Source organism: Lissotriton helveticus, chromosome 5_1 (genome assembly GCF_964261635.1).
Source record: "Lissotriton helveticus chromosome 5_1, aLisHel1.1, whole genome shotgun sequence".
NCBI lineage: Eukaryota > Metazoa > Chordata > Amphibia > Caudata > Salamandridae > Lissotriton > Lissotriton helveticus.
In genome coordinates, this window is record NC_136065.1 from 287,290,077 (window position 1) to 287,303,514 (window position 13,438).

Below are 13,438 nucleotides of genomic sequence, written 5' to 3' on the forward strand. Positions count from 1 at the left end.
TGCCCTTGCCTCCCTGTCTGGAAGGGAGCTGGGGAACAATAAGCGTCCACAGCACTTGACCTTCGCAGTCGTAGTTACGAGATAAGGAGTCCCGGGCATAAGACTACAGCATCTGCGATCTACAATTAGAATGTAACTCCCATTATAGAGTCTTTGAAAGAATGGTTCTATCTCTGTTGCAGGTGCGCCTAGCTGGTGACATGAAAGGTTATTTGAGTTCCCTTCACAGGCTCCATGCAAACTAATTCCATTACACAGAAGTGTACCGCTCAGTGACATTGCACAATTATTGCCACTAAGAAACACTTTCTGTCCTTTATTACTGACACATGCATGTGAATAGGGCAAGTTCCATGTTGTTTTAATGTACCCCTTTCCCAATTTTTCGTAGATGCCAGCCTGTATATATTTTTGGCAGTATTGAAACCTGAAGGTTGATATTGGAATATTAATTATCCCATGTATTATCCATTCACTGACAGGTCGTTCTGACATTGTCACTGGTAATCTCTCGAGTTTCTCAATGCTCAGAATTGTATAATCAGCACCCTTTTGTGCCATACTGATTTGTTTATCAGTAAGGTTAAAGATATTGAATAGTGACGTTGTGTTGATTAAACGCCAAGGCACATAGCCTGAACGCAGATTTTGTAACGTCCAGCCAAGCTGTACAATAGAACGCAATTGAGACTGACCGTGTTGTAACAACAGCAAGTCTTGCGATATTATGTCGATTGCTGAAGACACAATGCTGTCCAGAGAAAAAATTCTGGAGGACAGAGTCATTAACCCATTGTCCACTACAGAAAGTGATTTTTCCAAATTAATACGGTCAATTTCCCGTATTCTTTCTGCTGTCTCAATTTGAGTCCCCTTCCAGGCCTCGTTGTATGCTGCATATACAGAGGCTGCTATGAAACGTTTCTGACGCTGTTTGCGCGGTCCCATAATGAAATCACGCAAGTCAGCACCATCAGTAAGTAAAGTTAGGTGTTGCTTAATTCCTGCCAGTGTGGAAGTCTGTAGCCACTGAAGGCATAATTTGCCCACACTGTAGGTGGTTATTATTCCTGGATTTTGTCTTTGGGAATATCTAGGGTCTGGCCTGGTCATTTGGAACCCCTGTGTTTTGTTCAGGAATCTGTTTTGACAGTTATTAGTATCTGTGGGCCAGATCAACCACTGTTTCCAATCAGGATGTGTTCTGTTTTGGTTTAATACATAATTTACGTCTATCTCTTCATCTGTGGAGCTATTGCTGTTCATTGTTGGTTTTGGAATAGACGGTTTATTTAAGTCTTTGATTTTGGCTAAGCCAAGACAGGTAGTTTGTTGAACAGTGTCATTTGAAAATATAATTTGTTCTGGGATCATGCAGGCTCTAAACAAAGATTCTATACCCTGTACTTGCCATTCTTTTGTACCCCAAACACTTTTTACTTCAACATTTTTGTCCCAATAATCAAAACCAAAAGTATTCATTTGTTCAAAGAATGAGTCTGAATATATCAATTTCGTGTTTGTTATCATGGTCTTTGTCCCTGTCTTATTTGACAATTTGAAATAAAATGTTTCGGCATTACTTGTGTTAAAACCTGAAAAGTATGAATATTTGTCATAAACGGTTCTTGAGCTTCCTTTTGGAGGGGTTGCACAATGTTCCCATTGATTATAATTTAAAACTTTTCTAGGTTGTGCAGATCTATGTAGAAAATGGTTACCATAGTGGTTATAACAGTACATACTATCATAATTTGTCGAACCCTGCAAATAATCATGTTTGGTAAATTTAGCAGACATCACTAAGTCAGACATCATATTATTTATACTTTCAAAGTCCCAATCATCAGCAAATGAGCTTGGTTTTACAAAGTCACTCAACGAGATCTTAATTTGGTGTGGATATTTCAGGATTTCAACCGGCCCATAAATTTCGTAGTCAGTTTTGTCCCATGCTACCCCACCCGGTATAGGATTGGCTGTGAAGTTGACTGAAGAAAGTTCTCTTTTCTCGACGTGTGAAGATGTGTGTGGTTTGAGGATCAAGTTGATTTTCTGACTTGCTGTGTCCATTTTAGCATATTTTCCCTCAATGAAGCGTCCCAAAGTTAGTACCATGATGAGCCAAAGTATGAGGATAAATGCACCAAAACCCACCCAAAATTCAATCCATGGAGAAATTAGATATGTTTCTTTCAGTTGTTTCAAAAGTACTTTAACTTTATCTTTAAAGGTTTTTGTTGATGGCTGTGTTTTTGATTCAGTGAAGCCTTCAGAGGAATCATCGAAGTTTATGAAGTAGCCGGATGCAGTTCTGTCAATTGTTCCAATTGCTTCAGGATTACTCTTGCATAGTCGTTTGTTACTTCATTATAGATTGGTGTGTCTCTGCTAAATGTTTTTATTTTGGTTTTCAGAGGTCTAAGTTCCATTGCATTGTTGCATAGTCCTTGTTGTAGTTCTGTAGGCGTTTCGAATGTGATTAGCCTCTTAGATTGAACCTCTGTGTTAGTAGCAAATCTTGGTGTTCTACTACTTCTCGGGAGTCCACTTGGCCTACTATTTGTTATCGGCCACATGTTGTGGTTTTACCAGGTCGATGGATACAACTCGGTTCTCCTTTTTACCAGCAAGCGGCGGTAGTACAACTGATCTTGTCCCGTTGACAGACAAGACAGGAACTGCTTTTCTGTAAGAAGGCCCAAATTCCTTCTTTACCGCGATCTTTTCTCTGACTAGATCCCCGACTTTTGGAATCCAGACAGGTCTTGCTGGGACAGGTGGTGGTTCTTCAGTGGTTGTTGGCTGCTGTTTCAACTTTATGTTGCTCAGGTCTTTTCTTGTTTCGTTTAAGTCCTGCAAAACAGCCAAACGATCTTTGATATCAAAGCTTTTTTCCTTCACCACTGAAGTCTGACTGTCGAGGTCTAAGACTAACATACTAGTTCCAAATAATAATTTGTACGGACTGAATCCCTTCAGAGAATTTCTTGGCAAGTTATTTAGACTACGTTGGACACTTATTAGATGTTTGACCCACCCAGCTCCCGAACCTAATATCCTTTCTGTTATAGATAGCTGTATGCCTTGGTTTTTTCTTTACACCGTCCCGTATCCCTCAGGAAGGAAGTGAGAAGAGTCCCGCTGTGCTATGCTCACTTGGCCATTTTTCCCCTCAGGCTGGAGGGCCAGATTGAAAACAATGGTCAAACGTAGCATGCTCTTAGCGTATATGTCATTTAGACTCGCAAATCTTTGTATAACAGTCCAGACGTCAGCCGAGTGCTGATGATCTACATTATAAGTGGAAACTAGCCTGTATATGTTAATCGGACGCTTTGCTTTCTACTGTTGATCTTTTCTGGAGTGAAACGACACGGTATTACACCGTTTCTCTCATCACTACGATTTCTGTTACAGTTTGGGCAGTTCTTTACAAAAATGGTATGATGCAGGCTCATGCCTGGCCACCAGTACCTTGATTGTAATTCTTCCAGAGAATCTTTTAGTTTGAGGTGTCTGAGACCCTCGCCCATATGTGCGTCTGCTATTAACAAGTTTCTCCTGTCCATGTTTGGAATCACTCTATCCCCCACTCCAGGGATTCGAGCAAAAGGGACGGAGTTTGCATCGATTATGTATGTATAATTGAGTGGATAGTTGATCGGTAGCGCTGAGCAGTCGCCTTTTGATGACGTTTTCACCGCCAGCACTGTTTCACCGTCAATATACTTCACTGTACGCTTTTTTCGAGCTACGGAAGCCGATTTAGTTGCTACCGCTGTGGCTGTCTCAGCCAATGAATTCCCTGCAACGTGAACGCCATCACGCTGATGACTTAGTGAGTGTGTCACGTGAGTCTTTGGTAGTTCTTTTTGTAAAAGAGCTATTTGTTCCCAAAGCAGTTTTTGCTTTATTGTTGCACCTGTGTCATCTTTGTAACCGTTTTGAATCCATGTCTGCAAATCGTTGTTATATGATTTGACGCAGTAATATGAATCGGACACTATAAGTGTCGGGAATTCGCGATCCGCATTATCTAGCGCCATTTTCAATGCTATTATTTCAGTCTGTTGTTCTGAATTAGTTTCTACTGAGTGTGTTTTTGTTAATAGAGGTCTTAGTTTACCTCCGCGCCACACTTCTTTTGTAATCTCACATGTTGGGTTGTATGCTTGTTCTCCCCAAACGGAGGGTTGAGCATGTCCGTCTGTATAGATTACACAAGCGTATTGTCGTAAGGGCAGAATGTCGATAGGCAGAGGGAATGTTCTTTCATATTCTAAATTTTTCAATTCCTTTAGTTCTGGATCAAAGTAGTAGTATACTTTGTCCGTTGTAATTGAATTCACCCATTGTATCCATTCCGGATTCAATGTTGTTGTTGGTAAATTACAAGGTGTTGTTAATGCCTCAAAGGCTGATTCTGCTGTTCTGACTATGATACGTCTACCGTCCGCTTGATCTTTTTCTCTAGCTATTGCGGTTTGAACTGCATGAACAATGTTTTCTTTAATGCTGAATTTCTTTTCAGCTTCTGTGTACAAGTGTGATTTGAATGCAATTGGTACCTTTTCTCCCTCATTAGAGGTCAGGTATGTGAATCCGCATCTTCCTGGGATGACTCGAATCACAAGATTGCGTGTGTTATCACGTGTTTCTAATTTTGTTTTAATTAACATATCTTTTTGTAAGGATCTCAAAATTTCTGTGTGTATTTGAGTCCAATTGGTTTTTTTAAAATCTGGTTTTATTAGATCATAAAGGGGTTTGACCCTTTCTGCGTAATTTGCAATGTAAGTTCTTCCGAAATTTAGGAAGCCTAGAATTGACTGTAGGTTTTTTAGTGTTCTAGGTGCTTGGAGTACGGCACATTTCTCTAGGAAATTGTCAGCCAGGCTTTTGCCTTCACTTGATAATTCGTATCCTAAGAACAGGACTGTTAGATGGGCAATTCTGGATTTTTTAAAGTTGAATTTGTAACCCTCTGCTGCGAACCCAAGTATTATGGTGTTCACTCTCTTCAAGTGAGTATCCAAGTCATCATCTGTCAAGTATATGTCGTCGACATAAGATAATGCTTCGTCATCATATGTTTGTAGTAATTCTGTTACTCTCGCTGAGAATACCCCTGGGCTATTCTTGTACCCCTGGGCTAACCGACAGAATTGTTTTTGAGTGCCATTTATTGAGAATGCAGACAAATATCTGCTCTCTGGTGCTATGTTTTGACAAAAGAATCCATTAGAGATGTCTAATGTTGTTTTGTATTTTTTGCGCACTATGTTATTCTTTAGTGCAGAACTATGCGAGTTTTGCACTGCAAAAGTTTTGCAACATGAGTTAAGGTGTCGGTAATCCAAAACTAGACGATATGAGTTGTCTGGTTTGGAGACCGGAAACAAAGGGTTGTTCATTTGTGAGGTGCAAGTTTCAATCACCCCCTGGTATTCTAGTTGATCTCGGATTTCTTTTACCTGTTTTTTAGCTTCTTGCTTAATTGGGTACTGTCTTTGTGCAGTAGGTTGTGATTTTAACTGGATTTTGTGAGGAGGAGAGTCCTCATCCCATCCTACATGATTTTTATATAAAGCAGGAGCTTGAGCTACTGCCCACTTTCTGGCAAGTGTGTATTTTTTATGAATTGGGATATGATTTGAGAAGGCAGGCATAATTATTTCTTCGCCATGAGGGCACTCCCTGACAAACTCTGGTGGCCAGTCTTTTTCAGCTAGAAGGATGTCATAGCCCTTGGAGAGATTATCCCAAAATAGTCCCCTTATTTTTCTAGTCTTATCCCCTTCTATACGTAAAGTTATTTCATATATTTTGTGAGGTTTGCTAACTCTGGCGTCTGCAGTTTCCACTTGAAGATATTCATTCGTGTCCACTGTCTCCAGAAGATTCATAAGGACTTTGCGAGCTATGCTCACTTCTGCTGCGCTGTCTAGCATTGTCTGAGCCCATTCTCCGTTTTTCAGTTGTGTCCTCAGTATTCTCGGCATTGTTAACTACCTTGATACTGGCTACCTTCTTTTTGGGAAATTGTAATTTCTTTTTTAGATGAGCAGGTTCCTTGTCTTTGGACTTGGCGTGCTCTTCTCTTTGTTCTGATCGTCCTCTTCTTTCCGATTTCTGCGAGGAAGTCTGAAAAGATTGAGAGGGACGTGTATCAATGTCTTGATATCTATCAGGCTTCTTCATATTATCCCTATTTCTAAGGTTATATCTTTTCCCAGAGGGGTCACTTTGGGGTGACCTGTGTCTTTGGTTCGGAGATTTTTCTCTCCGCCTAGGAGACCTTCCTCTGGACTGGAATTTCTTTTCTTTAGGATTGGATTGTTTGTTTCCATCCCAGCTCTTTTTTTGTGATGTTGAATTATTATTAAAAAAATATTTTTTCGGGACTTTCAATCAGTTGTGGTTTTACTGGTATTCCACCTAAACTATCTCTACCTAGTTCCTCATAGGATTTTTCTATAATTCTGGCAATTTCAGCTGGTTGGTCTGCTATATCTGTCTCCTTTAACCTCTGGCGGATCGCCACATTTGCTGCTTCTCCCTTTATGTTGACTAATAATATAGCCGAGACCTGCTTGAAGTCTTTTAGTAATTTCATACCAAGAGTTAAAGTGGGTTCTGGACCGTATTCGTCTTGAATTTGTTTTAGCACATCTGGTATTACCGAAATGGATGGAACACCGTGCGTTTTTGTGTAGATGGAAGCAAAGACTGTACCCCAAGTGTCACAGTCCTCCACGTGTGGTGCGATTCCCATTGGAAGACAGATAGTCAGAATCCTGTGTTTTTCTAACGGGGTGGTGTCTGGAAACACCGCCTCTATTTGGATGATTTTTTGTGCTAACCAGAATGGTATTTGTTCCCGTTTAGCTGGCACTTTACCTAGGCAGGATTGTATGTTCTGTGGTGTAATTTTATTTGTGTTCCCCTGATGAGGGGTCAGCTGTGGAATTTTAATTGCTGGTTGAATTGTTGAAGTCCGCATCACATATTGGACTAATTGTCTATGTAATTTTATTAATTGTTTTAGCTGTGTTAAAAGGTTTGCTGCAGACATCCCATCGATGTCTGGATGTGGTGTGTATCCGGCTAGAACCGGCCACGTTGCTCCTGGTCTACCTAATGGACCGAGCCTGGTGATGTGATTATTATGTTTTAGGGCGCCATTAAATAAGAGCAGATGCTCTTGAAATTTAAGTGGTACTTCCACCTCCTCGAAAGGAGTGTACTCATTAGGAGGGTCCTCTGTTTTGTAATAGTGGAAGTACTTTGTTACAGCATTTGCTGCTGGAAAATGTATCCATGAATAATATACCTCTGTCTGCCGATATTCGTGTGCCTCAATCACGAATATGACTGTGCCACCTCTAGGTGTCAGTCCATTTTCTATAAGTTTTAAAGTTATAGATTTCCTCTTGATGACCGGGATGAGTATTATATCCGGGTCTGTGTCTTGTAGTGCATTATCAGCTGCTGCGAGTTCAGTTGCTATCCTAACTGTCTCTCTTTCTTCATCACTGTCTACCATTTTACCGACAGGAAGGTTATTTAGTTTGTTTGCAGATCAGGTTTCTTATGGAAACAAAGATTAGATGCACAATATTTTGGAACAGTGTATCCTTCAACGTTGACTAAACCAAGGACCATACATAGGAGTTTCCTCCTGCGAGGTCTGGCGGATATTACCTTTTACCCACTCCAGACGTCTTTGGAGTATTATGGGAAAAAAGGGGTCTGAGTGAAAAAGCACGACTGAGTTACTCTAAATGTCTTACGTTAGTTTTATCGCCCTTCCAAACACGTTGGGCGCCATGTAGTGTAGTTCCTATTATCCCAATAGGCTCTGCGCATTGGAATAATACCTTCAATAGTATAGGCCTAGACCAGACGTTAACTAGGTCTACTACTGTCGATATTAGACTTAAAGTTTTGGGTTTTGCCAGCTAGCTCAGAGTTCACTAGAAACTTTCTCGAATAGGCAAGGAGGAGTTGAACCTCCCTGGATAGACAAGAAGGGATTTAGTTTCTGACAACCATAGAACATGACAACTTTGCTCTCCCCTAATCAAGAGTGTATCTCTAGAGTCGTGTGAAAACAAAAGACGACTTATTTTACTCAGTCAGTACGTGCATTCTTAGTCTCACCAGATTGTAGAGAAAAGGAAGAGACGGGCGTGTTCAATAAAAGATGTTATTTATTGATCAGTCTCTTTTCTCATACAAGAGAAATGGATCGATATTATTGCAATACTTATGGTTAAGTAAAGTGCATACAATAAAAGCAGAAGTATAAAATAATACTGTAAAAACATTGATATGGTTTCTAAGCCATATGAAGGTTTAAAATGAATAAAATGAATACATACACATTTACATTTGACTAATCGTACTCAACTGGTGTTTCTAACTACGCCTTCCCCGTGTACCTGACCTAAGCCTAATACGTGGGCGGGAATAGAAAGTTACAGTTTAAGTTAAGTTTGTTTTGCCAAGTGACTGACTAAAGAATTCTCTGCAAGGGGTTATTCAGTTCTGTACCTGGAATCTAGGATGAATGAGGGATGGTATCTCTCGTCTCTGGTCTCGATATTCCAGGCTGCCTGCGAGGGCTACCCGGAAGCGCCGGAGCTGGATTTCTCGGCAGGAGAAAGCAGCGTCTCGTTTTCAGCGCGTCAGGAAGGCGGGGCTGCGCCAGCGGGGTCTGCTCTGCTCTGGGCTTCGGCAAGTCTGGCTGCTCCGATCTCGTCACCACCGCGTGTGTTTGCATAGGGCAATATCGGTAATATTTATACCTTTAAGGTGCCGAGATTGACGTAAGGATGGACATAGATACGTCAATAAGGATGTCATACGACCTGGTCGTTAGCACATTCTTTTGCTGAAGTTCTCGGTGAAATCAAAACAATGGCCGCAGGGTTTTTCCCAGGTCTGTCATAGGTTTGATTTGTTTTGAGAACTCCGTATGCCTTATCAGGGGCTGGAGGAATATCGCTTGTCTAATTAGATGGCAAGCGTTATGACCTAATCAGATAACACGTTCCTGTGCCGTAGTGTGGCTTTATCAGATAACGGTTCCTGCATCATGGGGGTTTTCTGCCTCATGGGATGGCTGCTAGTTAACTTGTTAACCAGAATAGGGTCAGGAATAGGGGGATCGATACAGAACCTATAGGAATACATCACAGGGGCTGCTGAGGCATGCTGACTCGCTGCAAGGTGTGCGGACCACTGTGTGATTAGGGACAGACGCCTGCCTCAACACAGGGGACTTGGATCGAGTCAACTGTCCCGTGGCACTGCGGGCTGTACCCGCGCTTACAGGTGAGCCATCCCTGCTATTTTGCCACAGTGAAACCTGAGGCTAGTATATTTACGAGCACTCATAATAGGGAATGAATTAATAGTCGTGTTTACTATTCATAACATGAATTTTTAAATTCGCTTGGGGATTCATATGAAATGAGTGACAGTACCACAAATTCAGATTTTAACACAGTCATAGCTCAGAATGGGGAGTTCCATGCAGAAAGAGAATTCCCACAAGTTTTGCTGACATTTCAAAGTCCGAACGCTCCATGTAAACATATACAAGACATGAGTGCTTTCAGTTTGAGTAACCTAAATGGGCCACCCGGTGAATTACGGCATAATATATCTAATAACCCTCATCATCAAACATTCTACAATGCCAACTGATGATTATTGTTAGAGATGTAGGAGGGTGCAAATAGAACTTTTTTTTATTTGCACTTGATGGCTTTGGTAAGGGCTTCGACATGAGCGGCAGAACTATATGTGATTTCTACTTGACGTAACAAGATAATAAAAATTAATTTTCAGAAACAATGTAGAATTAGCATTAACTGTTGTTGGTGATACAATGATTATCTTCCATATTATGTAATGCTGTATTATTGGTTCACAAATGTAGTATAATACCCTTACAGCATGTCCAACACTGCTTTTATATGGGCCTGCCCTTGTGGACATAAGGACACCACTGCACTTGATTTGGTCAGAGAGACTAAAAATGCACCTGAGAAAACTTTCAATAACTACCATAGTTTGTATTTCATGGAGAACTCTTTTTGACTATCTTTTTTACCTTTAAAGTCAGCCTCCAACTGTAGTGGATAGGAAAAAGGCCATGAGGGGCATAGTAAGCAATTACTTCTCTAATATTTATACTATTTTTATACTAAAATCTAACATTGTTCCCAGTTCAGTGTAGATTAAGTGGCTCAGAGAGGATTTATTAAAAACTGAGTACCATTGCATGGCTCTTCACCTTGTTACATATTGCCACTCTAAAGGCCATTTACTGTCATTCATGCATATTTTCATCCCCCTAACTCCCCTTGACTCTTAACTCCTTTACCTCTATATACCATACTTCACCCCCTTCACGTAACCCCTGATTCACCACTTTTGCCCTTTATCCCCAGTTGGTATATATAGTATTGTATACTTTTTCCAGGTTGTTATGACCTGTCCATGACATCTGCTCTTTCAAAAATTATTGTATACCAAAACAAGTCTTGGAGTTCTCATACAGTTATCCATTTCCCATCAGTGAATGAATGAATAAATGAATGAATGAATGAATGAAGTGAAATTTGCATTGCGCAACTTAGCCCAAAGGCATCAAGGCGCATAAGATGGAATAGCTGAATAAAAGATAAAGCTGGAGGTAGCCTATAGGTAGGCTCCTGTGTAGAGCCAGGTCTTTAAGACTTTGCGGAAGGGAGCGAGCGACACAAGTCCCTTGAGTTCGTTTGGAAGTAAGTTCCAGAGTTTCGGGGCAAGGGCAAAGAAGGCCTTCCCTCCCCATATGGCCTTCACAGTCCGGGTGACTGACAGAAGGTTCTTGTTGGCAGAGCGCAGAGCCCTGACAGGGGTATAGAGAGACACAAGAGACCTGATGTCTTCTGCACCGGATCCATGGAGAGTACAGTGGGTGAGACATAGAACCTTAAAGTTTATCCTGGACTGCATAGGGAGCCAATGAAGGTTTTTTCTGATAGAAGAGCCTGATGATATTCTCGGGGCGTTAACAACAAACCTGGCTTGTGCATTCTGCACAACTTGTAAACGTTAGACCAGCCTCTTATTTATGCCTAGATAAAGAGCATTACAGTAATCTAGGCGTGAGGATATAAGGGCAACAGAAAGTTGTTTCCTAGCATCCAGGGAGAGGTAATGTAAGAGTTTTCTCAATATCCTTAGGACCCCACAGCAGGTGGAAATGGTCCTATTGACTTGCTTGTTGAAGGAAAGTGTGGTATCGAGTATTACACCCAGATTACGAGCTGCAAGGGTGGGTGTAGGGCAGGTTCCAAGGGCAGATGGCCACCTGTCAGCCGACCAGACCTCCTGTTTACCTCCAAAAACAAGGACCTCTGCCTTTTCCGCATTTAATTTGAGGACATTTATGGTCATCCAGCCTGCCATGGCTTCCATGCAGTTCCTAAAGTTTGAGGCCTCAGTCTCCACAGCTTGAGTGAGGGAAACCATGATCTGGGTGTCGTCAGCGTACGATAGTTCTTCCAATCCGAACGATCTTACTAGCCTGGCAAGTGGGGCCACATAGATGTTAAAGAGTGTAGGGCTCAGGGATGAGCCCTGAGGGACCCCACACTGCACAGGCTTAGCGGTGGGAGAGGAAGTCACCCAGTTTGACCCTCTGCTTGCGCTGGTTAAGAAACGACGCCAAGACGCTCAGGGCAGACCCATCTACTCGCATCTAACTAAGACGGGAGACCAGGATAGAGGGGGACAGGGTGTCAAATGCGGCTGTAAGGTCAAGCAGGATCAGTAGGGTAGTCTGACCACTGTCGACCTTGGTGCGAATGTTGTTAAGCACCACTGTGAGAGCTGACTCCGTATTGTGCGCCTTCCGGAAGCCATGCTGAGAAGAATCTAGCAGGCAGAATTTATCTAGGAAGGCACTTAGATGAAAGTTAAGATGGGCCCCGAGCATCTTGGCGGGAGCAGGGAGCAGGGATATTGGATGGAAGTTTTTTAGGATAGTAGGATCTAGGGTAGCCTTCTTCAAGAGTGGTTTGCAGTGGCCATTTTCTAAGGTGCGGGGAAAACACCCTTGGAAATTGCTTGGTTCATTATCTCCAGAAAAGGGGGTAACAAAACCTCTATACACTCCTTCAAGGTCTTTAAAGGACAAGGGTCCACAGGGGATCCAGATTTAAGCTTATCAAGGAGTTGATTGAGGAGTTCCAGGGTAAGAGGAGGAAAATTGGACAGGCTGCCGAGAGGCAGGGTCGTCGGATCCTGAAGGGAGAAAGTGGCCGGGGGAGGGGCGGCCTCAAGATTAAGATGAGTGCTTCCAGGGCTGTGAAGATATCCATGATTTTGGTGTGAAAGAAGGTGGAGATCTGATTACACAGCTCTTGGGTAGCCACAATGGGGTCAGGGAGTTGAGCAAGGGATAGGGAATCAACGATTTTAAATAGCTCTCTAGGCGAGCTAAGGGAGGCCGTCAGATTGGTAAAGTATGCCATCTTTTCGGCCAAAACTGCAGCTTTGTATCCTTTAAACATACCCTTGTGTTTAGATCTTTCATTGGGATCAAGATGGGACCTCCAAAGTCTTTCTTGCTTCCTGCACTCCTGCCTGAACAGTCTAAGGGAATCTGAAAACCAGGGGGCCGAAGGGTGTTTCCTTTGCAATGGTATTGACATAACTCCATTTCCTAAAATTACTGTTTGGCCTTCAATCATGTCTCTGTCACCAATGAAAAAAGGTCAATGGCATCAGACAACCAGTATTCATCACAGATCAATTTTGATGGATTTCTGAAAGTAAAGTGGATATAAGGAGCACACCTAATTGAGTCTTGTTGTAAATGTTAAGGGTATTTCTTTTTTGTTTCCTCCAGCCACCAACTCCTGATATTGCCATCCAGAGGCCGGATCAAGAAACTGAGGACACATCAATTAAACAGGTTAGCATACTCAGCCTGTTGAAATGCATTTGTGCAAATCTTAAAGATATCATGTTCGGCACTGAGGCACTGATGCTTATCACACAAAGGGAGAGGTAGAGACACATTTTGACCATCATCTACCATAGACAAGGACCTGGTTCCCTTGGTTCCTTTGTTAAATTCTTCATTGTATTGACCTTCTTGGCTTTGCTGATGCACACAATGCAGAGCACATAGAGACCTTTGCCTTGGGCATTGGTTTTGGTACACAATAAAAACTGTCCCAGACTATTCCCTTTGTCTTACCTATTTACATCTCAATGATGTGGTGTGGTCAGTCTTTATCCACTGTTTCACTACTGCTTCTACAGTGCAGTCCAACCCTGAGATATAAGGTTCCATCTGTCAAATCTCATTTTTCATCTTTTTCTACATGTGGCCTTTCAAATACATTGTCATCCTCTGAGCTGCTAT

At 41.9% G+C, this 13,438-nt stretch overlaps 1 protein-coding gene across 1 annotated transcript in view; it reads left to right on the forward strand.

The window, feature by feature from the left end:
* LOC144752450 (uncharacterized) overlaps positions 1–13,438 on the forward strand; it is a 198,336-nt gene that overhangs the window by 93,891 nt on the left and 91,007 nt on the right. The window contains exon 21 of the mRNA XM_078640374.1: positions 12,917–12,982. Within this exon, the coding sequence (XP_078496500.1) occupies positions 12,917–12,982 (66 nt within the window). The remainder of the gene's footprint in view (positions 1–12,916; positions 12,983–13,438) is intronic.